The sequence below is a fragment of the Syngnathus typhle genome, linkage group LG3, assembly GCF_033458585.1.
Source record: "Syngnathus typhle isolate RoL2023-S1 ecotype Sweden linkage group LG3, RoL_Styp_1.0, whole genome shotgun sequence".
Taxonomy (NCBI): domain Eukaryota; kingdom Metazoa; phylum Chordata; class Actinopteri; order Syngnathiformes; family Syngnathidae; genus Syngnathus; species Syngnathus typhle.
In genome coordinates this window covers 15544629-15572627 of record NC_083740.1, presented here as the reverse complement: position 1 = coordinate 15572627, position 27999 = coordinate 15544629, and the positions used below count along the sequence as shown (strand labels likewise).

The following is a 27999-nucleotide window of genomic DNA, read 5'->3' as shown; positions in this document are numbered from 1 at the left end:
CCTAGGAATTAAGGATGCATACCACTCTGTGGCTCGTGCAGCTTTAGGCCTCTCGGACCACTGTCTAGTTCATCTGATCCCGGCCTACAGGGAGAAACTAAAAACCTCTAAGCTTGTGGTGAGGACTGCGAGGAAGTGGACAGTGGAGTCAAGGCAGGACCTCCAAGCTTGGTTTGACTGCACCGATTGGGGAGTTTTTGAAGCTGCAACTTCAGACGTGCATGAACTCACTGACACTGTCACATCATACATCAGTTTTTGTGAAGATCTGTGTGTGCAGAGTAAGACCTTCTGCACGTACAAAAACGACAAACCTTGGTTTACACCGAACCTCAGGAGGCTGCGCAAAGTCAAGGAGGAGGTCTACAGGCGCGGCGACCGAGACCTGTTCATGCAGACCAGAAACACACTGAACTGAGAGGTCAGGAAAGCCAGGAGGTGTTACGGGGTTAGAGCCTGGAGAGACACCTCTCTGCCAATCCTGATCCCTCAACAGTGTGGAAAGGTGTGCAGAGCCTCACAGGCTTCAAGAAACGAACGCCCCGTCCTGTGGAGAGCCCAAGGCTTGCTAACCAGCTAAACAGGTTCTACTGCAGGTATGATCGGTCCTCCCACGCAACGGGACCTCCTGCAGCACAATCTACATACTCAACCCCCCACCCCCACCCCCAGGACCAGGAAACGTGCAAGTAACATCTCTACAGACCCTTCTCACCCAGGTTGCAGTCTGTTTGAACTACTCCCCTCCGGACGGCGTTATAGAGCTCTGTACGCCAAAACCAGCAGAGACAGAGACAGCTTCTTCCCCCAGGCTGTTGCTCTGATGAACCACTTTTAGAGTCTCAGAGTCATGACTGTGCAATAACATCCTGCTCTCCACACCTTTTTTGAATTATCTACACTGTTTGTACTATATGTCCTCTCCGCATCCATTGCAGCCTGGTCATCCTGGAAGAGGGACCCTCCCATCTGTGGTCTCTTCTCAAGGTTTCTCATTTCCCCTAGCTGGAGTTTTGAGTTTTTCCTTGCCATCTTGGGAGTTTAAGATCAGGGGATGTTAGAGAATATTTGCCATTTTTCACATGTCCTGAGTGTTGTTAGTCACCTAAATGTTGAACAGAGCCTGATTTACCGAAGTCAAATTCCTTGTTTGGCACGCTCAAACATGGTGAATAAAAACTCTTGAATCTTGAATTCAATTGTCTTTAACAGTACCAGCCATTTTCAGACCTTTTTTTACTTTTGTCTCTCTAAACAATTTTGAAAAAACGTAAGTATTGAGGATTGAATGTGTGGAATGTAAAAAAAAATAAAAAATTGGGGAGGAAATGGGTTTTAAAAAAAACACTCTTAAGAGGATTTATTTTCATTTTTGACTGATGCTGCAATTCTGAACCATTGGATTCATAAATCAAAAACCTAAGTGTAATTGGCAGTTGAAGTGGTGCTATTAGCTCCTCACACTTCACTGCAATGTCTTCAATGTATAAACTGTCTAAAAAATGTTCCCCAGCAGAAAAGGACAAATATTATTGTTTATAAAAAAAAAAAAAAAATCAAAAGAAATCTATCCTCAAAACTTGCTTATTACAGCAGTTGTTTGAGTAAAAAATTAAATCCACAAGTACCTTTTGCCCATCACCCATTTCACTATCTTCCTCAGAGCTTGGCATCAAGACCACATTGTTGATCTTGCCAAAAGACGTGACAAATTTAGTAACTTCTTGCTCTGATGCTTCCTGTGGAATCCCAGCCAAATACACTTGAGGGCCTGCTATGTTGTCCTGGGATGCTGGAACCACAGTCTTTTTCTTCTTGGCAGGTGGTGGAATGGACAGCTAGGAAAAGCAACAAATGATTGAGGTTAGTTTATGTGACACATGGGGATGGATGCAGTCTTGCACCAAGTACTGATACCAGTATCATACCATCAATTTTAGATTGTAAAAATGACACAATCATGCCCAAATACAAGTACCCATGGCAAAAAATAAAAATGCTGCAATTCAGTGACAGGGCAGTCTATTGCCGCTGTCGCACAGAATGCAGAAACCCGTCTCGGACGCGTCAGCCGGTTACATCTGTATATTTGAGTTGCCATAAAACCAAAAAGTATTGGTGTCAATGTTAGTGTTACTTTTTTTCTCAGAAGCAGGATTTTCAGTTAAACTTGCCGATGTTCTGTAGCAGATTTCTAAGTAATGACAAATTGGAGAAATATACATTTTTTCTGATTAAATAATATAGTCTATATTTTCATGGGTTCCATGTTTATATCGCTATAGAACACAATATTCTGTGGGCCTTCAAAGATTGGTCAAAATCTGTAGAAATGGATGGTACTGAGGGGCTTGGCTGTGCTACAAATGGCTGGCATTTATTGAGTTAAAGGCTTTGATCAAGACCTTTAAAGGCTTTGATTGAGTTCACAGACTATGCACTTACTCACAAATTGTCTGATAATGATCGGCCACCGATCGATTGGTGCATCCCTAACACATACGTACACAATTAGTCTTTATCTTCGTTATACGAAGGTAAAAATACAGTGGAACCTTGATTTAACAAACAGAAATGGTGAAGGGCCGATTGTTGCATCTTTTTTTCTGAGGTCTAAACACACCCAGTACAATGCTAAATTATTTGGTATTTATTGCAGACTAAAGATGCCGGTACAGTACTACATACAATAAAAAAAGTGAAACTGTTGAAAGCTTTCAATTATATCCAAATTTACCTTGATGGTGCTTGGGGTAGGACTGGTCGCATCCTATCGCAAGCATGATCAAGTCGCGTTCATGTCACATTTACATGTCATTGATAAGGGCTTTACAAAACAATGAATATATAAATAAAAATAACTGTACTTTATCAAAAAAGGATGCATGAAGGAGAGACGTGTACACGGCTCACTCAAGCAGGAACAACAGAAACAGATATGAATAGATCAATACTGTGCCTGCAGATGCTAACGACATTTAAAGGTTCATACAAACCTTTTTTTATGAGAAATTTGCCTCCGCCAACATGGCTTTGACATCATTATCAGCCTACTCTAATCTACAATAATGGTTTTCTGTGATGAGAGAGCAATAGAAATCGTAAAGTGGTGGCTGCGGAGAATTGCGGCAAATTTCTAGAACTAATAAAGGGAAAATTTACTGTACAGTGAGGCATTTTGAAAGGACTAGACAATTCTGTCCGATGAATCCGGGATCCGTTGGCTCGAGGTTTGTTCAAGGTTCCATTGTATTTTTATTTTTTAAATTTCTGTACAGTGAGGCCTCGGTTTTCGAACGTCGCGGTTCTCAAACAAATCAGTATTCGAAAAAAAAAAGTGAGATTTTTTTGCTTCGGATGTCGGACGAAATTCGGTTGTCGAACCTCGCGAGATGAGCCGAGAGGACCCCCATGCCAACTGACTCCGTTTGTTCTTACATTATCGTTACTCTGAGGATTGCATCAACTCTAATCATGCCTCCAAAGGAAACAAGTGGGAGCAGTAAAGCCATCCTAAAACACAAAGACGCTCCTAAAGCAATGCGACAGTGAGGGCCCGGCGCGCTGCGGTTGCGCGATCGGACCAAATTAAGCTCACTGCGCAATTAAATTTTGGAAAGTACATCAGGACTTTAAAAATATTTTCTAGATTTTAGCGACCGCTCTGTCACAATAATGCGAACAGCGCGGTGCAGTTGCGCGGTCGGCGGCGCGCTACAGTTGCGCGTTCGGCGGTGCGCTGCAGTTGCGCAATCGGACAAAATTAAGCTCCCTGCGCACTGAGGTTCACTTAAGTTTTGGAAAGTACATCAGGACCTTAAAAATATTTCCTAAATTTCAGCGACGGCTGTCACAATAATGCGACCAGCGCGGTGCAGTTGCGCGGTCGGCGACGCGTCACGGTTGCGCGTTCGGGGGTGCGCTGCAGTTGCGCGATCGGACAAAAATGCGCAAATGAAAAAATGCTTAAAAAAGGCGGGGTTTTTTGGGCTTGGAACGGATTACCGTTTTTTTCCGTGTATAGTGCGCCCCCATGTATAGTACGCACCCCTAAAAATGGCATGCTGATGCTGGAAAAAAGCTTGTACCCATGTATAATACGCACCCAATTTTTATGAATTTTTTTAAAAAAAAACGAAGCGCGGTGGTGCGTTTACGGGCAGTCGGAGAAATCAACGCCAACAAAAAAAATTACATCCAGCCTAGTTAAGACCATACCAAAGACTATAAAAATGGGACCCATTGCCTCCCTGCGTGTGTGACGATCATTGGGACTTAAAAAAAAAAAAAAAAAAAAAAATTAAAAAAAAAAAAATTATTATTATTTTTTTTTGTACCCATGTATAATGCGCACCCCAGATTTTAGGACAATAAATTAGTTAAATTTTGCGCACTATACACGGAAAAAAACGGTACATTTTTTTCCATTATTTGTAATGGGACAACATGATTTGGAATTCGAAGGATTCACTTCTCGAACAGCCTTCTGGAACGGATTGTGGTCGAAAACCGAGGCTCCACTGTATCTTGTAAAAAGGAAAATCACACCCACTGGTTTGACAGCTTTGGCACTCGTATTGATTCTGGTCCCAGGCTTCGTTGACTTTTCAACAGTTGTAGTGGAAGAATGAAGTCCATATTTCGAGCTTTGCTCAGCCTTGGAGAAGGATGCATTGGAGCTGGTGTCAGCAGAGTGCGTATCCAGCTCATCACAAGTGTGTTCTACACCACTGTGATGTGATGAATCGCCTAAAAGTGTGTGGATGTGCGTGTGTGTGTATGGTGTGTCGGGTGGGGGTGCGGGGGGGGGGGGGGGAGAAAGGTTTCAGTTACTTATTCATTTCAATATAGACAATTAAAACTCACAAAAGAAAGTATGACCAGTCTGCCACACATGGGACATCTCTTGTGATTGGACTGTTTCGTTAAAGGTAATTTTATAAGTAATTTATTATATACCACTACAATAAAAAAATCAGGCCTGGACTTTCCTTAAATTTGTGAAATTTTACCAAGGTAAGATCACGTGGATGAACTTAAAGTTAGCCTTGCCTTGACTAGTAAAGCTGCTTTAAGTGAATTCAAAATGGCAGACTTTCCGTTATGTTAAACGCTAAGAAACTTTTTTGTAGGTCTTTGGGCTGTTACGCATGCCAACACATTTTCATACCTCGTGGTGAAAATGTGAGTCTGCAAAGATTTATGCATTCAGATATGAAAGACATTACATTTCCATCCATCCATCCATCCATCCATCCATCCATCCATCCATCCATTTTCTTCCGCTTATCCAGGGTCGGGTCGCGGGGGTAGCAGCAAGGCGTTCCCAGGCCAGCAGAGAGTCATAGTCTATCCAGCGCGTCCTGGGTCGTCCACGGGATCTCCTACCGGTGGGACATGCCCGGAACACCTCCCCAGGGAGGAATCCAGGAGGTATCCTGATGAGATGCCCGAGCCACCTCATCTGGCTCCTCTCAACGAGGAGTTGCAGCGGCTCTACTCCGAGTCTCTCCCAGATGACCGAGCTTCTCACCTTATCTCTAAGGGAGAGCCCGGACATCCTGCGGAGGAAACTCATTTTGGCCGCTTGTATCCGGGATCTCGTTCTTTCGGTCACGACACATACATTACATTTCCTTCAATTTAAATGGTAAATGGTGTGCACTTATGGCACTTTTTTCTACACTGCATGGTGCCCAAAGCGCTTTAAAATGCCTCAAATTCACCCATTCACACACAAATTTCGACACCAATGGGAGGCTGCTGCCATGCAAGGGGTTTCCAGGTCCACACTGCAAGGTTCAGTGTCTTGTTCAATGACACTTCGACATGGTCACCGGGGTTAAGGATTGATCCCACAACCTTAGAGTTGAGAGGCAAACACTTTACTACTGAGTCCCCACATTGTTAACATTTTTTGTTTCAAATGTTTGGAGCTCATTGTCTTTGTAATGTTAGCCCTACATATACCTCTTTCTGCGCTTTGTCGTACAGTGAAACCTCCACACACAAATTAAATAAATTACGGTGTATTTTCATGGAAATATTTTAGCCAACATACAACCATTTCAACATGCAAAGTACAGTGACTCTAAGTCGCTCCGTGTCCTGGCTGACCTCTACAATTTTGCGTTAACATCGGGGACAGTGCCTCTGGATTGGCAGACTGCAGTGGCGGTCCCACTTTTTAAGAAAGGGCACCGGAGGGTGTGTTCCAACTTCAAAGGAACCACAGTCCTCAGCCTCCCTGATAAGGTCTATTCAGGGCTGCTTGAGTGGAGGCTCTGTCGGGAGGTCGAATCTTGGATTCAGGAGGAGTGGTTTTCGTCCTGGCCGTGGAACAGTGGACCAGCTCTATACCCTCGGCAGGATTATCGCGGGTGCATGGGAGTTCGCTCAACCAGTCCACGTGTACTGTGTCTCGTCACCGTGGGAGAGGGGAAACGTAATTTCGATTTCTTTGTGTGTCTTGGCATGAAGGAATTGACAATAAAGCTGACTCTGACTCTGACTTGGGGAGTTCTGTGGGGGGTGCTTCGGGAGTACGGTTTGCGAAACCGACTGATAAGTTTGGTTCCTGTATCATCGATGCCAGAGTTTGGCCCGCATTTCCAGCAGTAAGTCTGACTCACTCCCAGTGTGGCTTGGACTCCGCCAAGGCTGCCCTTTGTCAACGATTTTGTTCATAACTTTTCTGGACAGAATTTCTATGCGCAGCCGAGGCGTTGAGGATGTTCGGTTTGGTGACCTCAGCATTGCATCTCTGCTTTTTGCAGACGATGTGGTGCTGTTGGCTTCTTCAGGCCGTGATCTCCAGCTCTCACTGGCGCGGTTCGCAGCCGAGTGTGAAGCGGTTGGAATGAGTGTCAGCATCTCCAAATCCGAGTCCATGGTCCTCGATCGGAAAAGGGTGGAATGCCCTCTCCAGATCGGGGATGAGATCCTGCCCCAAGTGGAGGAGTTTAAGTATCTTGGGGTCTTGTTCACGAGTGAGGGGAGGATGGAGCGCGAGATCGACAGGCGGATCGGTGCAGCGTCGGCAGTAATGCGGACTCTGTATCGGTCCGATGTGGTGCTGTTGGCGTTTAGCAAATGGCTGAGAGACAAGGGGGTCGTGGTGTGACAGCCAAATGATACCACTACTGCTGTGCATGGATGAGCATAGCAAGATAGCAGCAAAACAGGTGCCAATACATGATGTTGAGGGTAACTACACTCAAATGTTAGCCATTGTATTCGTTCCTTTGTTCAGACAATTTGAGCAGGTCTTACCTTAACAAACTTTTCTGACAGTTTCGGCAGCAACTTCCGCCTTCTTCAGAGAGTGTCACACGATGGTGTGTGTGACATCTTTTTCAGCTGTTGTTACTACGAGGGCGCGACCCTCCTGTCAGATTTGACGGGTAGTTCACGCCCCCTGCTTTCCTCTCGCCGCTCCAAAACGCTGGTCCAGGTGTGTGAGAGCATGTATGCTCTAGGGGTGTAACGATTCATCGATACGCATCGATACGTTCTGCGTAGCGTCCTGTACTTTTACTGTCTGTACTGTCTGTATGCACATTGGCTCTTATTTGTTGTGTTATCTGTTTATTTATTATTTATTATTACTCTTATTATTTATTGTTTGTGCCTTTTTGTTTATGATGTTTTTTACTTTTTGCGCTATGCTTGCTGGCTCCGTTTTGCTCCTCTTATTTATTGTGTTATCTGTTTATTTATTATTTATTCATCACTCTTACTATTGATTGTTTGAATTTTTGCCTTCTTGTTTTTATATTGTGTCGCGTACTTGTATGTCTATCGTGTTATGTGTCTCGTCACCGTGGGATAGAGAAAAACGTAATTTCGGTCTCTTTGTGTGTTGTGACGTGGAGAGATTGACAATAAAGCTGACTTTGACTTTGATCGATATAATGCTCTACGATTTATTGGCATCGATGCTAAACGTAAACATCGATTTATATCGCCGTGTTTGACCTCGGACATTAGACGCGACTTTATTTTGAAATCCAGTTCATTGTTGCTCGCTTCCTCTTTCCGGGAGCAGTGCGCGCGGCATTGTTGTGTTGTGAGCAGAGCAGGCACGTGAAAGGGGAGTCGACAACTAGTACGCGGCTCCTGGGCTGGTGCTATGGCTAGTGTCCAAAAAGACGAGGAAATTTGCTCCCCTTTAGGCTTCAAGTCATTCGTTTGGAAGCACTTTGGATTCCAAAGAAAAGATGGCTCAACGGACAAGACACGTGCAGTTTGTAAATCCTGCCATGCGGTGATCAAATATTCAGGGACCACAAATCTCGCCACACATTTAAAGAAAAAACACGACATCAAAGTTCAGTGTTAAAATAAGCACTTTGTATACTACAATACTCTTGTAATTTCCTAAATAAAGAGTTTGCAGTACCTTGTTGATTTTGCGTATGAATTGTTATAAATCAGGATATTGTTCTATATTTTTTATTAAAAAAATAAATATCGATCGTATAGCACTATATCGCGATATATCGTGAATGAATCGCAGCAGGCTTTAAGATATCGGCAAATATCGTATCGTAGTTCTTTGTATTGATATGATATCGTATCGTGACAAAACCCGCGATATACACCCCTAGTATGCTCCCTCATCTCGGTTCATGGTGTGTTGTCGATTTTTTCTTATTTATATTGCCTCCATAATCCAGTGGTGGTGTCTGTTTTCTTCGGTACTCATGACTCGGGCTTTGTTCCAATTCATGATATCCTTTTGCAGTGATCTGTTATAGCTGATTTGTGGGTCTCTTGCAGTGCCTTTTCCTTTGTCGCTCTTGTGTGTATTTTGTCCGTCTTCTTCTCGCATTCCTTTTGGTGTTCTTTCTTCCTTATGCTGAAGCTCCTTCCCGTTTCATAGATGTATACTTTATTGGATATTTGACAGGGTATTTCGTATATTGCGTTGCACTTGTTGTCTTGTTTTATTTTGTTCCTTGGGGTGTACTAACAACTGTCTCAGTTTTCTGTGTGGTTTGACCGATGTGCTGATGTGGTATTTTTGCATTGCTCTCTTTATTTTTTCTGTGACTCCTCTGATGTACGGTAGTGTTACCATTCCTCCGTTATCTGTCTTATTGCTGGTTTTTTTTTTTTTCCGTTTATTGTTTCTTTACTTGTGCTGCTCCTTTGTTTATTGCCCTTTGTGGATATTGACATGTTTTTAGTGCTTGTTGAATGTGCTTCTCTTCTGTTAGGGTCACACCCTTGTAGTAACAGTAGCTTTTGCCCGCATACAGACAAATGGTGAGAACATCCAGACTGGTTCGCAAGCGGGTACGGGTGTGGCCTGAGGGCGCCTCTGATGCGCTTCGTGACTGCTTTGGCTCTACTGACTGGGACATGTTTAGGAGGGCTGCCACTTGCGACGATCGGACAGACATTGAGGAGTATACTGACTCTGTTTCCTCCTACATCGGGAAGTGCATTGATGATGTGACTCGCTCAAAATCCATCGTCTCTCGGGCCAACCGGAAGCCATGGCTGAGGGCCGGGTACAAAGCCTTTAGAGCGGGGGATGAGGCTGGCTTGAGGACTGCGAGGGCCGACCTGTCCCGGGGCATCAAAGAAGCGAAGAGGGCGTTCTCTTGCAAAATTACCGCCCACTTCAAGGACAGCAGGGACGCACGGAGCCTTTGGCAGGGCATTCAAACAATCACGGACTACAAGCCCGCCCCGCAGAGCTGTGATGGCGACGTCCGTCTGCTCAATGACCTTAACCGCTTCTTTGCTCGCTTTGACGCTCAGAACAGCACTTGCCCGCTGAAGGCCACTCCCCCTTCACACGAGCTGCCCCTGTGCCTCTCCGCCGACAGCGTGAGGAGGGCGCTTGCCGTTATCAACATCCGTAAAGCGGCGGGCCCTGACAACATCCCGGGTCGAGCGCTTAAGGACTGCGCTGGTGAGCTGACGGGTGTCTTCACGGACATCTTTAACACTTCCCTGCAGCAGGCCATCGTCCCGTCGTGTTTCAAAGCTGCCACCATCGTACCTGTGCCGAAGAAACCTGCTCCGTCCTGCTTCAATGACTACCGCCCGTGGCACTGACGCCCATCATCATGAAGTGCTTTGAGCGGCTTGTCATGGAGCACATCCGTTCCGTTCTCCCCCCCACCATTGACCCCTTCCAGTTTGCGTACCGAGCCAAACGGTCCTCTGAGGATGCCGTCTGCTCTGCCCTCCACTCGGCCCTCACCCACCTGGAGAGAAGGGACTCTTACGTGAGATTGCTGTTTGTGGACTTCAGTTCTGCCTTCAACACCATTGTGCCACAACGTCTCATCAGCAAACTTGACAAGCTGGGCCTCAGTACCTACCTCTGCAACTGGCTACTGGACTTCCTCTGTCAGAGGCCACAGGTGGTACGTGTTGGCGACAAAATCTCCGCCAGCATCACGCTGAGCACAGGAGCCCCCCAAGGCTGCGTGCTCAGTCCGCTGCTCTTCACCCTCCTGACGCATGACTGCACTGCAACCTACAGCGACAACCGCATGGTGAAGTCTGCTGACGACAAGACTCTGGTGGGTCTCATCACCGAGGGAGACGAGACTCAATACAGACTGGAGGTTGACCTTCTGACCCAACAACCTCCTGCTGAACGTCGACAAGACCAAGGAGATTGTTGTTGACTTCCGGAAGGATCACACCCAACACCTGCCGCTGACCATCGACGGTGTTGTGGTGTTGAGAGTGAGCAGCGCCAGGTTCCTGGGGGTGCACATCAGTGAGGATCTCTCCTGGTCCACCAACACCGCATCACTGGCGAAGAAGGCGCAGCGCCGCCTGTACTTCCTGCGGAAACTCAGGCGAGCGAGCGCTCCTCCGGCCGTCATGACTAAGTTTTACCGTGGCACCATTGAGAGCGTCCTCTCCAGTGGTATTGCTGTTTGGGGAGGCACCTGCACTGACTACAACTTGAAGGCCCTGCAGCGCATAGTGAACTCGACTGGTAAGATCATTGGTGCTTCACTCCCCTCCTTGAAAGACATTTACATCTCCCATCTCACCCGCAAGGCGACCACGATTGTGAGTGATGCGAGTCACCCCGCTCACTCTTTGTTTGATCTTCTGCCCTCTGGGAAGAGGTATAGGAGCCTGCGCTCCCGCACCACCAGACTCACCAACAGCTTCATACTCCAGGCTATTAGGATCCTGAACTCGCTTCCCCGTTCTGCGTAGCGTCCTGTACTTTTGCGCTATGCTTACTGTCTGCTGTATGCACACTGGCTCCGTTTTGCTCCTCTTATTTATTGTGTTATCTGTTTATTTATTATTTATTCATCACTCTTATTATTTATTGTTTGTGCCTTCTTGTTTTATATTGTGTCGCTTACTTGTATGTCTATCGTGTAATATGTCTCGTCACCGTGGGATAGAGAAAACGTAATTTCGGTTTCTTCGTATGTCTTGACATGTGAAGAGATTGACAATAAAGCTGACTTTGACTTTGACTTTTGAAAAAGACGCGTCACACACACCATCGTGTGACACTCTCTGAAGAAGGTGGACGTTGCTGCCGAAACTCTCAGAAATGTTTGTAAAGGTAAGTCATTAATGGAGACATAATGAACACAATTCCACTACACTCAAATGTTTCGACAAGATTTTTATACTGTTTAACCACAATTACTTACATTTGGGGATTTTACGACCCGATGCCAACCCTGAATTGGCAATAGAATGCAGACCAAACTCAACCCTGTGTTGTCCTAGCCCAGGGCTCCCCAAACACCGGTCCGTGGGTCACTTGGTACCAGGCCGCCAGGCCACACAGAATTTTTTTTTTTTTTTTTATCGACGATCAATTAATTGAGGTCAAGACGCTCGTCCCGGCCACATTTTACCAGTCGAGCCCGCAAAGCTAGCAAAAATGAGTAAGAATATATTTTGAAAAATATAAAAAAATTGGCGATTCTCTCCCAATTACATCCGTCGGTTCAGGTCAAGACGCTCGTCTCGGTCACGTGACCTCGGTCACCTCAGTCGAGCCCGCGAAGCAAGCAAATATGAGCAAGAAACAGAGATGTTTGGAAAGCTTCCACGGAAAGGGAAAAAAAACAATGAGGAGACGGAAGAAGAAGCTCTGACTTCTAAGAAAAGGAAAGCTGCATTTAAAGGAAAATTTCTGGAGTCCTGCTTAAAATATGGATTTATCGCCACAGGTGACTGACACGCCAAGCCCACTCTGCATAATATGTGGCGACAGGCTAGCTAACGAGGCAATGAAGCCTTCAAAACTGCTTCAGCACATGAAGACCAAGCATCCTGCATTAAAAGACAAACCTTAACCACTTCGGGTGTCATTGTCTGCGATTACGCTTAGATGGGACCGGCTCGTTTCTGAGAAACAAACTCAGTGCTCCCACTAATTCAACGTAATGGTGAGTTTCATTTTTATGTTGTTTATACTTGTTTTTATGCCAGTCGTATCATTTTATTTCATCGTATTTATATATTTATTATAAATGCATTATTTATTTATATAAATGTATTATTTATTTATATAAAGGCCGGTCCGCGAAAATATTTTTGACACGTAATTCATATTCACTAGACTTCTTCACCATGTAAACAAATACCAGAAAGTGATAGAATAAAGGGGAAGAAAAGAGCAAATACTGTCTGAGTAGTCAACCTGTGCAGTGAAGTTGGCGATCATCCTGAGGAGAATGTCTTGCATGCAGCCTGTGAGATTTCACTCTGCATTTGCTGTGGAGTGGATGTTGGAAACAAGAATGCAAAGGTAAATTAAGTATAAACAGAGGTGAGTGAGCACTAAATTTGGAATTTGTTTGACAGTTGTAAACCAGTTGCAATGCAAAGGACAGCTATGTAATTATAGCACATAATGTTACAAAAAAATACAATAAGATATCAAGCACCATTATCAATACATATTGATGATGATGATGATGAGAGAACTTTATTCATCCCACAGCGGGGAAATTTACTTGTCCCAAATTTAAAAAAGGATAAATAACAGACAAGGACAAAGACAAGTGCCACTAGAAGCGGTAGAGACGAAACACAATTTTATCCGGCACCACACATGTTGTAGAGTCTGACACCAGTGGGAATGAAGGACCTGCGGAATCTTTCCTTCATACACCCTGGGTGTAATAGTCTGCTGCTAAAGGAGCTGCTCAGGGACCGCACAATGTCATGGAGGGGGTGAGAGGTGTTGTACATGATGGATTTCAGCTTAATTAACATCCTCCTCTCACCCACAACCTCTATGGAGTCCAGGGGACAGCCCAGAACAGAGGTCATTCTCCTGACCATCTTAACTAAGACTGATACAATTGTGGTTAGATCAAATATAAACTAACCTTTTCAGATATGGGTTCCATTCAGGATACCTTTAAGAAAACAGACAACGTATGTTCAATTACATTCATGAAGTTCGGAGCAAAGGCTGTAAAAAAGGTTTTGGCAAAGCAATAATATTCTCACTTGTTGCGCAGGTCCCTGCAGGCGGCTGTGTGGTTAACAGTATTTATATGGTCAATCCAGTCCTACAGAAAACCACAAAAATCACAATCACACTCATGGGAACCATCCAAAGACAGATTCCCATTCACAAACATAACATAAAACTGCAACATTTTTTTAAGCTGTACAACACGGCCATCTTGCAAAACGTGGATTGGAGTGGTGTGAAACAATCCTGCTGTTGTTCCTACAAAAACTAACGTACTGAAACATAGCATTGATTAAATGGCAAAAGCTGCAAATATACTTCTCTCCTCTTTGAACAAACCTTTTGAAACAATGGCCACATTTAAAGTACTGTATTTTCTGCACCAGAAGGCACACTTAAAAGCTCAAAAACTTAAGGTGCACCTTTTAAAAATGTGCGCCTTTTGAGTAAACCGAATTCCAAAATCTGTAAATGTTGTTGTGTGGCTGCCTCCCACCACAGGGACGTAATAAGCAGAATATGTAATATGTAACTGATCAAAGAACTGCACGCAATACATTGAGTACGGAGGTACATACAGTTCTCTGATTGGTTTACCCCCACACCCCCTACGTATTTTACATACGTCATGTCTTCTGATTGGTTTCTTGTGTCTAAATATTACGTCTCCGCAGCGGCAGCCACCAACACTTACAGATTGTGGAATTCGGTCCTCACAAAAGATGCACCTTATTAAAAGGCGCATCTTCAGTTTTTGAGAAAATTAAAGGCTTTCACCGTAAATTCCGGACTATTAGCCGCACCGGACTATAAGCCGCACCAGCTAAAATTGGGGGATATTTTAGTTTTTTTCTTATATAAGCCGCACCGGTGCACGTGCACACGCGTTTTTTACAAAGAAAGACCGTTCACAGAAAGCCTTTTTAAAGTTTTAATAACATACTTTAACATGTCTTTCTAAACATTGCCTGTGACGCAGCAGTAGTACCGCAGCAACACGGAAGTGTGCACGCGAGTTATTAACAAAGAAAGACTGGACACAGAAAGCTTTTTTAAAGTTTTAATAACATAACTTAACATTTCTTTCCAACGTGAGTTATTAACAAAGAAAGACTGGACACAGAAAGCTTTTTTAAAGTTTTAATAACATACCTTAACATTTCTTTCCAAACACTGCCCGTGCCGCGGCAGTAATACCGCAGCAACACGGAAGTAACACAAGACTAATAGGGCTGGATTAAAAAAAACATACCCGGTAAAAGTCACTGAGACGCGGCGGTAACACAGCAGCAACACGGTAGTACAGCACCAACAGGGCTCGTTAAAAAACATACCAGTAAATGTAAAAAAAGAGCTTCATCGTCTTCATCTTCCTCCTGTGCAATGGTGAAACCATCGAAGCCTTCCTCCTCAGCGTCCGATTGGAATAGCGTTAGATATCCTTCGCCTTGAGGTGTGCAAGGACTGGAGTCGGAGGCGGAGTGACAAACGACGGTGCCAACGGCAGTTGTTTTAATAACATTTATAATTATTCTCATTCGACAACGGGCAGACTCTTTTCCCTTTGGGATCCTAACACACGCTAAACTAAACAGGAAATTCCCACACGTGTAAACTGTCCCACCGGAACTATGTAACGTGAACTTAGGTTCCGGGTGAATTATGTCAACCCACTACAGCCTCTCGAGTGTGATGAGGGTCTGTTCATGGTAATTTTATTCATGCACGAAGCGCTAAATTACATTAAACTATCGAGCGACACGTATAGCTCCAAGAGTAGACGGGACCACGAAATAAAGAAAAGGGTGACGCAACCGTCTTGACAAACTAGCACGTCTTCTTCGGCGCATTATCTCTTCTTCGTCTGTCTCGCTCTTGCTTCCTGCTAGAGTGCCCCGGAGGCCGTAAAAATCCATAAATACGCCGCGCCGCCATTTAAGCTCTATTTCCCTATTTGACAGCCAAATCGATTGCTTTTAACTTAAAAGCTGCATCAAATGCATTTCTTCGTGTGTTTTCCATGAGGGTGTGTGCGTGATGCGCGAAATGTTCAAAACACAAAGTAGCACGTCTTCTTCGGCGCATTATTTCTTATTATTTCTTCTTCGTCTGTCTCGCTGACAAACAAAGAAGAAATAATAATAATAAGAAGAAGAAGCAAGAGCGACTTGCTTCCTGCGAGAGCGCCCCCTGGAGGCCGTAAAAATCCATAAATACCCCGCGCTGCCATTTAAACCTCGGGGTTAAAAGTAACCTGAATAAAATCCATTAAAAGTTCACGTTCATTACAACTTGTTTTTGATGAGCAAAATGTCAGAAGAATTTAATTTAAATGCTGATTGATTGGGTTTTAATACAATGCAGATGGTCCAAACAGCGCCACTGCTTTGTGTAATCTCTGAGTCACATGGCAGAGTAAGAGAAAGGGTTTAGAGCCCTTTGACGCAGGTCACCTAGCGTGCATTCCTACTAAAGCTCATAATAGTCACAAGTATTATTTATTCATCACTCTTACTATTGATTGTTTGAATTTTTGCCTTCTTGTTTTTATATTGTGTCGCGTACTTGTATGTCTATCGTGTTATGTGTCTCGTCACCGTGGGATAGAGAAAAACGTAATTTCGGTCTCTTTGTGTGTTGCGACATGTGGAGAGATTGACAATAAAGCTGACTTTGACTTTGACTTTGAAGTAGGGGTGTAACGATTCATCGATACACGTCGATTAATCGCTCTACGATTTGTTGGCATCGATGCTAAACGTAAACATCGATCTATATCGCCCGTTTTTGACCTCGGACAATAGACGCGACTATTTTGAAATCCAGTTCATTGTTGCTTGCTTCCTCTTTCCGGGAGCAGTGTTTGGCGTGTTGTGTTGTGAGCAGAGCAGGCACGTGAAAGGGGAGCGGACAACTACGCGGCTCCTGGGCTGATGCTATGGCTAGTGTCCAAGAAGACGAGGAAATTCGCTCGCCTTTGGGCTTCAAGTCATTCGTTTGGAAGCACTTTGTAATTTCCTAAATAAAGAGTTTGCAGTACCTTGTTGATTTTGCGTATGAATTGTTATAAATCAGGATATTGTTCTATATCGATCGTAGAGAACTATATCGTGACGTATCATGAATGAATCACAGCAGGCTTTAAGATATCGGCAAATATCGTATCGTGCGTCTTTGTATCGATATGATATCGTATCGTGACAAAACCCGCGATTTACACCCCTAGTCACAAGCAACACAGCCAGAATAAGCAGCAGCCATAGTAGCGTTTCAAAATAGTATTTTTGTTGTTGTTTTTTTCTTCAAGATACCGCAGTGTATAAAAGTGAAATTTATTTTTTTTGCCATTTTTCACATGTCCTGAGAGTTGTTAGTCACCTAAATGTAAAATTCCTTGTTTGGCACGCTCAAACATGGCGAATAAAAAACTCTTAAAACTTGAAGTGATCAAGTCATCACAAAAATCACGAAAAAAATCTTATATAAGCCGCACCTGACTATAAGCCGCAGGGTTCAAAATTTTGGAAAAAAGTCGCGGCTTATAGTCCGGAATTTACGATAATTGTGCCGTATAATGCAGAAAATATTGTAATATTGTCACGTACCGCCTGCTCCTACACCCCAGTGCTTTTCTCTCACGTGTGACCAGCTGCTACGTCTCCCGCACTTGTCCTCAGTCACATCCGCAGTGACGCACATTGCTCACAGGTGCTAATTGCCGCCACCTGTCCCTTGTTACCTGCTCATCAGAGCATATGATGCACTGCGCGACTACTTTGGCTCTACTGACTGGGACATGTTTAGGAGGGCTGCCACTTGCGACGATCGGACAGACATTGAGGAGTATACTGACTCTGTTTCCTCCTACATCAGGAAGTGCATTGATGATGTGACTCTCTCAAAATCCATCGTCACTCGGGCTAACCGGAAGCCATGGCTGACAGGTGCTGTCTTCAGGCTGCTGAGGGCCAGGGACAAAGCCTTTAGAGCGGGGGATGAGGCTGGCTTGAGGACTGCGAGGGCTGACCTGTCCCGGGGCATCAAAGATGCAAAGAGGGCGTTCTCGTGCAAAATTACCGCCCACTTCAAGGACAGCAGGGACGCACGGAGACTTTGGCAGGGCATTCAGACCATCACGGATTACAAGCCCGCGCCGCAGAGCTGTGAAGGCGACGTCCGTCTGCTCAATGACCTCAACCGCTTCTTTGCTCGCTTCGACGCTCAGAACAGCACTTGCCCGCTGAAGGCCACTCCCCCTTCACACGAGCTGCCCCTGTGCCTCTCCGCCGACAGCGTGAGGAGGGCACTTACCGCTATCAACATCCGTAAGGCGGCGGGCCCTGACAACGTCCCGGGTCGAGTGCTGAAGGACTGCGCTGGTGAGCTGACGGATGTCTTCACAGACATCTTTAACACTTCCCTGCAGCAGGCCATCGTCCCGTCGTGTTTCAAAGCTGCCACCATCGTACCTGTGCCGAAGAAACCCGCTCCGTCCTGCTTCAATGACTACCGCCCCGTTGCACTTACGCCCATCATCATGAAGTGCTTTGAGCGGCTTGTCATGGAGCACATCCGATCCGTTCTCCACCCCACCATTGACCCCTTCCAGTTTGCGTACCGAGCCAAACGGTCCTCTGAGGATGCCATCTGCTCTGCCCTCCACTCGGCCCTCACCCACCTGGAGAGAAGGGACTCGTATGTGAGATTGCTGTTTGTGGACTTCAGTTCTGCCTTCAACACCATTGTGCCACATCAGCAAACTTGACACGCTGGGCCTCAGTACCTACCTCTGCAACTGGCTACTGGACTTCCTCTGTCAGAGGCCACAGGTTGTACGTGTTGGCGACAAAATCTCCGCCAGCATCACGCTGAGCACGGGGGCCCCCCAAGGCTGCCTGCTTAGTCCGCTGCTCTTCACCCTCCTGACGCATGACTGCACTGCAACCTACAGCGACAACCGTATAGTGAAGTTTGCTGACGACACGACTCTGGTGGGTCTCATCACCAAGGGAGACGAGACTCAATACAGGCTGGAGGTTGACCTTCTGACCACGTGGTGCAGGGACAACAACCTCCTGCTGAACGTCGACAAGACCAAGGAGATTGTTGTGGACTTCCGGAAGGGTCACACCCAACACCTGCCGCTGACCATCGACGGTGCTGTGGTGGAGAGAGTGAGCAGCGGCAACTTCCTGGGGGTGCACATCAGTGAGGATCTCTCCTGGTCCACCAACACCGCATCACTGGCAAAGAAAGCCCAGCGCCGCCTGTGCTTCCTGCGGAAACTCAGGCGAGCGAGCGCTCCTCCGGCCGTCATGACTACATTTTACCGCGGCACCATTGAGAGCGTCCTCTCCAGCTGTATTGCTGTTTGGGGTGGCGGCTGCACTGACTACAACTTGAAGGCCCTGCAGCGCATAGTGAACACGGCTGGTAAGATTATTGGTGCTTCGCTCCCCTCCTTGAAAGACATTTACACCTCCCATCTCACCCGCAAGGCGACCACGATTGTGAGTGATGTGAGTCACCCCGCTCACTCTTTGTTCGAGCTTCTGCGCTCTGGGAAGAGGTACAGAAGCCTGCGCTCGCTTCCCCGTTCTGCGTAGCGTCCTGTACTTTTACTGTCTGTATGCACACTGGCTCTTATTTGTTGTGTTATCGGTTTATTTATTATTGATTATTACTCTTATTATTTATTGTTTGTGCCTTCTTGTTTTTTATATTGCGTCGTTTACTTGTATGTCTATCGTGTACTATGTCTTAGGGATAGAGAAAACGTAATTTCGATCTCTTTGTGTGTCTCGGCATGTGAAGAAGTTGACAATAAAGCAGACTTTGACTTTGATATACAGTAATCCCTTCACGGTTCACCTATCGTGGCCTCGGTGCATTGCGGGTTTTTATGAAAACAAATATTGCGAATATATTCGGTACATCGCGGCTTTTTGCAGCTTCACTTGGAGCACGGGAGTTTGTCTGCCCATATGACTTTACAGCACACTATTGGCCGGTAGGACACCAATGGGAACATGTTGATCTGTATTCTTGCCGATGATTAGCTTAGAGCTGTAAGAGCAGCTCTATCCAGGCTTTATCTCAAGCTCCTGCTACGTATCCACTCCTCCACCTCGTTAGTGTCAGCTGAATCAGCAACATCTCCAATTTGCGCTTCGTTTCTTTGTCACAAACGAGGCATGACAACCAAATCCAACACAAAATCTTTATTTGGGCAAAGTTTATAGGAAACAAGTACCGTTTTTTTTTCCCTTGTATAATGCGCGAAATTTAACTAATTTATTGTCCTAAAATCTGGGGTGCGCATTATACATGGGTACAAATTTTATTTTTATTTTTTTTAAGAAAATCATGGTACAACAAAACCAACAACAGGACTGACCGCCAAAGACGTGGAACAAAAAGACAGGGTGACATTACCAAAGACAGGAACAGAAACCAAACAGACATCATGACAGTAACACATGCAATGATCCGACGGTGAGCGAGGGGCAGACAGGACTTAAATACAAAACACGTTACATTGATTGAGGTGACACAGGAAGGGAGGGGCGACGCGAACAGAAACTATGGCAACCTAGACACATAGCAAAACTGGGGACGAGACATGACAAATCTCCCTCGAAATAAAACTTGAAATTACCTTTCTTCTTGTTTGTTGTCAATCGCGCATCGCATTCAGCCATCCTGCCCAACACACTTAGTCAGTAAAATTCATAATTGACGACATCGTTTGATGCGATGGTGCAATCCTTGATGGTGTGTTATTGTCAAATATTGTTTGTTTTTTAATCTCCATCGCGGACCGGACGTCATACGGAGGCAGTATGACTGCGCATGCGCACTATGGATCCGATGCGCAGAACGGATGCGCAAGACACGTCAGCTATATAAAGAGCGAGAGTTGTTTTCTTCCTATCAGTTTCAATTCACAGTTTAATTAGCAGTTTCAATCAGCAAATAACAAAACGCGTATTACAGGTAATATTTTATTTCACAACACTTTGCCTTGTTCCTTTCGTCTCTGCTGTTCACTTCAAACACGCTCCATACGACCGCAATGCTTTCGTATCAGACGCTTGCTCGGTCACCTGCTCGTTTGCTGTCACAATGTACCCTACACAAATCCGAAACATTTGTTGGGGCTCCGAGTCACGACGAGGGTCAAGTTTTGGTTTCCAAGGGACTTTTTATTCCTCTTCAACGTCTCTCCCATACAGAGCCGCCTTTTTCACGTCCGCAACTGATCGCGGTGGTGCGTTTACGGGCAGTCGGACAAATCAACGCCAACAAAAAAAATTACATCCAGCCTAGTTAAGACCATACCAAAGACTATAAAAATGGGACCCATTGCCTCCCTGCGTGTGTGACGATCATTGGGAAATTTTAAAAAAATTCATAAAAATTGGGTGCGTATTATACATGGGTACAGGCTTTTTTCCAGCATCAACATGCCATTTTTAGGGTGCGTATTATACATGGGGGCGCATTATACACGGAAAAAAACGGTAGGGCTCAAATGCACAACGATGAGGCAAGCTGATGATTCGGTCAACGAGCTCGCGTTGTGCGGGCATCTCGTAAGACCGCGGGTCAGGCAAACGAGAATCAGGTGGCAGCCGTGTGTGTCAAAGCAGACAAAACTGTGAGGACTGATGGTTAGCAGTTCCGTATTGGCGATGCGTGGAGTGCACGTGAGCCGGCCAGCAGGGCGAGAGAGGAGACGTGACACAGCCGCGTACTACGGAAATATGCATCGCCGTGCAGAAACAGTCGAGACAACGGCAATGAGCGCTGATAGCATGGGGCGGGCACTGAGGACAAGCGCCGGGTGCTGAGGTAGCTGCCGCGCACGTGGGAAAAAAACACTGCCGTCCAGGATTTGAGACTAAATCCTAGTAATTAGTGAGACAATCAGCACTAATAGCAAGGGGGGTGCCTCTGAGCGATGTGTGGATGCGCCCGTCAGCCAGTCAGCACGGGAAGAGCAGAGCGGAGCCGTGACACGTTTAGACTTTAAAATGTTTGAAAATACAATAAAGTGTTTAAAAAAATAAGACGGTGCGGATGCCCTCGCGCTGGGCTACAGGGGTGCATCAGCAGGGTCAGCTTGGCAAGAGCAGAGCGGAGCCGTGACACCTTTACACTTTAAAATGTTTAAAAAAGTGTTTAAAATATAGTAACATTTAAAAGTAAAATAAGAGTGTATACAAATGAAATTTTAATAGTTTTATGAGGATGCCCTTGCGCTGGGGTGCATAAGCCGGCCAGCATGCAAGGGCAGGAGCCAGACACGTTTACACTTAAAAAAAAAAGGTTCATTAAAGTCTTGTGTGGATATTTTACCAAAATATATTTACTCTTATTTATATCCTTATTTATTTAAAGTCAGTTTGACTTTTACATTTTTACAAAAGTGTTTAAAAATACAAAAAAGTGTTTAAAAAATAACTAAGTGTATAAAACTACAATAATGGTTCATAATAGTCTTGTGTGGATATTCTAACAATAAATGTACTCTCATTTAAAGTCAGTTTGACATTAACATTTTTACAAAAGTGTTTAAAAATACAAAAAAGTGTTTAAAAAAAATAATGAAGTGTACAAAACTACAATAATGGTTCATAATAGTCTTGTGTGGATATTGTAATAATATATGTACTCTTATTTCCTTTATCTTCTTATTTATCAAAGTCAAGTCAAAGTCAAAGTCAGCTTTATTGTCAATCTCTCCACGTCACACAAAGAGACCAAAATTTAAATAAAGAAGAATATTTATGAATTAGTTGGACTTTAAAATGTTTACAAAAGTGTTTAAAAATACAAAAAAAAACATTTAAAAGAAAATTACAGTTTAAAAACACAATAAAGATTCATAAAAGTCTTTTATGGAATAGTGTATCCGCAATAAACGATGGATTATTGTATTTAAACATCGTTCTCCCGTTACTCCTGGTCTCGTCATTATTTTTTTTCATTAAATTCTATTCCTTTTTGTGAGAAATAAAAAAATGGATAAAAAATGCTGTGACAATACATCAGTTAAACCATGTTCATCGGTTCAAATAATTGAACCAATGAACAACATTGGATGTCCAACAGCGCTTCACAGTGCTCTCAGAAAGGAGAAAAAAATGCTGTCAATGAACCCCAGAACAAAAAGCTTAAGACTTTGTGAAGATGCTGGCTGAAGTGAAACAAGTCCTGCACCGACATTGGCGTAAAGGCTATTCAGCAGGAATGAAGCCATTCATTCTGAGGAAAAGTAAAAAGCCAGATTTCCAAACTGTGGTTTAACAAAAGACCCAAAGAAAAAATTGTCAACTTCTGGAAAAAACTTCTATGGTATGATGAAGTGGAGCTGTTTGGCCATAGACCACCATTACATTTGGATAAAAAGAGGGGAAAACTTGAGATCATACCAACTGTGAAGCACAGAAATGTGGTAGTATTGTGTGGGGTTATTTTACTGTACCAGCAATTGGAGCTCTACATAAAGTACCGTTTTTTCCCCAGGTATAATACGCAAAATTTAACTAATTTATTGTCGTAAAATCTGGGTTGCGCATTATACATGTGTACAATTTTTTTTTTTTTTTTTTTTAAAACAAGAAAATCATGGTACAACAATTTTTTAAGAAAATCTTGTCACGGATGGAGTGTGGAAAGGAGCGGGGCGACCAAGTGCAGCTTGGACCAGGGTTTATTGGAGGAACTCAAAACACAGACTTGGTAAACTAATTGTGATAAATAACTGGAACATCACTCAAATATTGGTGATCCCGTTGAGAGTCTCACATTTTTCTTCGCTATCGAGTTTGCTACTGCATGCGCAGTGATACTGACCGGCAGAATAATATCCGATTGTTCCCAAAGATGATCTTTTTTCTGAAATAATTTTACGTTTAAGGACTTAAGTAACCCGGCCGGGTCATACCAAAGACTATAAAAATGGGACCCATTGCCTCCCTGCTTGACACTCAGCAGTAAGGGTTTGAATTGGGGGGTTAGATCACCAAATGGTGTGTGTCGATCATTGGGAAAAAATAAAATAAATAGTCAAAATTTGGGTGCGTATTATACAGTGCCTTGCGAAAGTATTCGACCCCCTTGAACCTTTCAACATTTGCCTTACAATGAAAAGATGTCAAAAGATAGTGTCAAAAGAACAAACAAACAAATGCATTGTAAGTGGTGAGTAAGAACTTTGCATAGTCAGGGAACATTAACAAATTGATGATGTCACAGCCAAAAGTTCAAGTAATTCCGTACAAAATGACAAATTTGAAAGAATGATGAATGGGCGGTGTGCGACCGCGGGCAAAGTGGATACAGTGCCTTGCGAAAGTATTCGGCCCCCTTGAACCTTTCAACATTTCGCCACATTTCAGGCTTCAAACAAAGATATAAAATTTAATTTTTTTGTCAAGAATCAACAACAAGTGGGACACAATCGTGAAGTGGAACGAAATTTATTGGATAATTTAAACTTTTGTAACAAATAAAAAACTGAAAAGTGGGGCGTGCAAATTATTCGGCCCCTTTACTTTCAGTGCAGCAAACTCACTCCAGAAGTTCAGTGAGGATCTTTGAATGATCCAATGTTGTCCTAAATGACTGATGATGATAAATAGTATGCCCCTGTGTGTAATCAAGTCTCCGTATAAATGCACCTGCTCTTTGATAGTCTCAGGGTTCTGTTTAAAGCGCAGAGAGAACCATGAAGACAAAGGAACACACCAGGCAGGTCTGAGATACTGTTGTGGAGAAGTTTAAAGCCGGATTTGGATACAAAAAGATTTCCCAAGCTTTAAACATCTCAGGGAGCACTGTGCAAGCAATTATATTGAAATGGAAGGAGTATCAGACCACTGCAGATATACCAAGACCCGGCCGTCCCTCCAAACTTTCATCTCAAACAAGGAGAAGACTGATCAGAGATGCAGCCAAGAGGCCCATGATCACTCTGTATGAACTGCAGATAACTACAGCTCAGGTGGTTGAGTCTGTCCATAGGACAACAATCAGTCGTGCACTGCACAAATCTGGCCTTTATGGAAGAGTGGCAAGAAGAAAGCCATTTCTCAAAGATATCCATAAAAAGTCTTGCTTAAAGTTAGCCACAAGCCACCTGGGAGACACACCAAACATGTGGAAGAAGGTGCTCTGGTCACATGAAACCAAAATCAAACCTTTTGGCCACAATGCAAAACGATATGTTTGGCGTAAAAGCAACACAGCTCATCACCCAGAACCCACCATCCCCACTGTCAAACATGGTGGTGGCAGCATCATGGTTTGGGCCTGCTTTTCTTCAGCAGGGACAGGGAAGATGGCTAAAATTGATGAGAAGATGGATGGAGCCAAATACAGGACCATGCTGGAAGAAATCCTGTTGGAGTCTGCAAAAGACCTGAGACTGTGACGGAGATTTATCTTCCAACAGGACAATGATCCAAAAATTAAAGCCAAATCTACAATTGAATGGTTCACAAATGGACGTATCCAGGTGTTAGAATGGCCAAGTCAAAGTCCAGACCTGAATCCAATCGAGAATCTGTGGAAACAGCTGAAGACTGTTGTTCACAAACGCTCCACCCAACCTCACTGAGCTCGAGCAGTTTTGCAAGAAAGAATGGGCAAGAATTCCAGTCTCTCGATGTGCAAAACTGATCGAGACATACCCCAAGCGACTTGCAGCTGTAATTGCAGCAAAAGGTGGCGCTACAAAGTATTAGCGCAAGGGGGCCGAATAATATTGCACGCCCCACTTTTCAGTTTTTTATTTGTTAAAAAAGTTTAAATCAGCCAATAAATTTCGTTCCACTTCACGATTGTGTCCCACTTGTTGATTCTTGACAAACAATTAAAATTTTATATCTTTATGTTTGAAGCCTGAAATCCGGTTTTCGGGATCACTTCCGGTTTAAAAAGGTCACTTCCTGTTTATTTGGGTCACTTCCGGTTTGATTTGGGTCACTTCCGGTTTGATTTGGGGCACTTCCTGTTCACTACCTGTTAAAATTGGGGCACTTTCGGTTCACTTCCTGGTCATACTGGGTCACTTCCTGTTCATTTTGGGGCCCTTCCTGTTTGTTTTGGGGTACAGCTCAGTGTCCGCCCTGAGACTGGAAGGCTATAAAAATGGGACCCATTGCCTCCCTGCTTGGCACTCAGGATTAAGGGTTGGAATTGGGGGGTTAGATCACCAAATGATTCCCGTGCGCGGCACCGCTGCTGCTCACTGCTCCCCTCTCCCACAGGGAATGGATTAAAATCACACGGGGATGGGTTAAATGCAGCGGACAAATTTCACCACACCCAGATGTGTGTGTGACGATCATTGGGACTTTAACTTTAACTTCCGGTTCACTGTGTTCATTTTAGGGCACGTTTGGGTCAATCCATGATGGCCGCCACACTGTTGAAGTGGGGGTGAAGGGGTGAATTTGGTAAGCATAGTGGAAGTGGGGGTGTCGGGGGTGAATATGGTAAGCATAAAGGGAACAAAGTGAATAAAGTTGGAATGGGTTGAATCGGTTGAAAAATGTAGAAATTAGAAGGGAAAAACTAAATTTTGGAAAATTTGGTGTGAATTTCAAAATTTAAAATTTGGAATTTTTGGTAAGTGCGAAGGTGTGGAAGAGCTAGGCAAACGATGAACAGTTGAAAGTTGGAACGAGTCAAATCGGTTGCAAAATATGGAAAGTCAAAGCGAAAAACGAAATTTTACGAAATCTTTTGCAAATTTTAAACGGGAAAACGTGAAATTTTTGAATTTGGCAAGTTTGGCAATGTCCCTAATGTGATTTGAATGATGTGAATTTTAAACTTGAACGACGTAAATGTGAAATGTTGAATCTGCCATTAAGAATGAATGGGGAAATTTGTGAATTTTGTGAAAACGGAAAATTTAAGGAATTAAAAAAAATGTAAGCAACGGTGTCCTTAATATTTGGAATGAGCTAAAAGTGGAACGGAGTGAATCGGTTGAAGTGTGTGGAACTAGTTAAGCGTCAAAAAAGTGGGCGGAATTTGTAGAATAACTACAATTTGCAATTTCTGAAGAAATTGCGTGTGAAGGTGAAGAAGTTGAATAAATACTTGGGGAATGCTGCAGAATGATGTTTAAAATGGAATGGGTTGAATTGGTTGAAAAATATAGAAATTGGAAGGGAAAACAAAATTTGGGAAAATTTGGTGTGAATTTCAAAATTGAAATTGTGGAATTTTCGGTAAGTGTTAATTTGCTGTATAGGTAGGCAAAAGATCAACAGTTGAAAGTTGTAACGGGTTGAATCGGTTAAAAAGTGTAGAAATTATGAATGAAAAACGAAATTTTGGAGAATTTGGGGTAAATTTCAAAATTGAAAATTTGGAATTTTTGGTAAATTGAAAGTTGTGGAATACGTAGGCAAAAGATGAACAGTTGAAAGTTGGAATGGGTTGAATCGGTTGAAAAATGTAGAAGTTAGAGCAAATGTTCAATCCCCATAGAGAATGAATGGGAATTTTAAAAAAGAATTGCGTCCAATTTTTCTTTTAATTTGGAGCTAAACGAAATCTACGGGTTCAAGAGGTTTACTTTCGAGTTCAAAAGTTGAAACGGGTTGAATCGGACAAGAATTGTAGAAGTTAGAGCAAATGATGAATCCCCATAGAGAATGAATGGGAATTTAAAAACAAAAATTGTGCCAGAATTTTTCTAAATTTGGAACAAAACGAAATATACGGGGTTCAGACGAAATATACGTGTCCAGGAAGTTCACTTTTGGGGTAAAAATGTTGAAACGGGTCTAATCAGACAAGAATTGTAGAAGTTAGAGCAAATGTTGAATCCCCATAGAGAATGAATGGGAATTTTAAAAAATGAATTGCGCCAAAATGTTTTGAAATTTGGAATGAAACGAAATATACGGGTTCAGGGGGTGCACTTTTGGGGTTCAAATGTTGAAACGGGTTGAATCGGACAAAAAATGTAAAAGATAGAGTAAATGTAGCTATTTAGGGCACTTCTTGTTGAAATAAGGTCGCTTCCAGTTTATTTAGGGCAATTCCGGTTAATTTGGGGTCACTTCCGGTTAGAAAAGGTCACTTCCAGTTTATTTGAGCCACTTCCGGTTTGATTTGGGACACTGCCGGTTTGGTTTGGGGCACTTCCGGGTCATTCTGAGTTCATTCGGGGGCACTTCAGGGTCAATCTAAGATGGCCACCACACTGGAAGTGGGGGTCAAAGGTTGAATTGTGTAAGCATAGTGGAAGTGGGGGTGAAGGGGGTGAATATGGTAAGCATAAGGTGAACAAAGTGAATAAAGTTGGAATTTTAATATAGAACCTGGTCTAACACTTTTCTAACATTTTTGGCGGTGGTGTGCCTCAAGATTTTTTTCAATTAAAAGATGTGCCGTATATGGAAAAAGGCTGGGAAACACTGGTGTAGAGTTAGTACGAAGTAGACAGCTCTCATCAGTAGTTTTTAGGGATTTTTTTGCCTTTCCCCGTGCAGCGTCACTTGCAGCATCTCTGATTTTAGCGTCGC

At 43.8% G+C, this 27999-nt stretch overlaps 1 protein-coding gene across 1 annotated transcript in view; it reads right to left on the bottom strand.

Annotated features, from left to right (window-relative positions):
• Positions 1–1366: 1366 nt before the first annotated feature.
• The window catches only part of LOC133151130 (uncharacterized), a 65626-nt gene continuing 38993 nt past the window's right edge, over positions 1367–27999 (bottom strand). The window contains exons 4-9 of the mRNA XM_061273896.1: positions 13477–13538; positions 13353–13382; positions 12659–12732; positions 4553–4749; positions 1629–1838; positions 1367–1390 (exon numbers count right to left, since the gene is read on the bottom strand). Coding sequence (XP_061129880.1) covers positions 1367–1390; positions 1629–1838; positions 4553–4749; positions 12659–12732; positions 13353–13382; positions 13477–13538 — 597 coding nt within the window. The remainder of the gene's footprint in view (positions 1391–1628; positions 1839–4552; positions 4750–12658; positions 12733–13352; positions 13383–13476; positions 13539–27999) is intronic.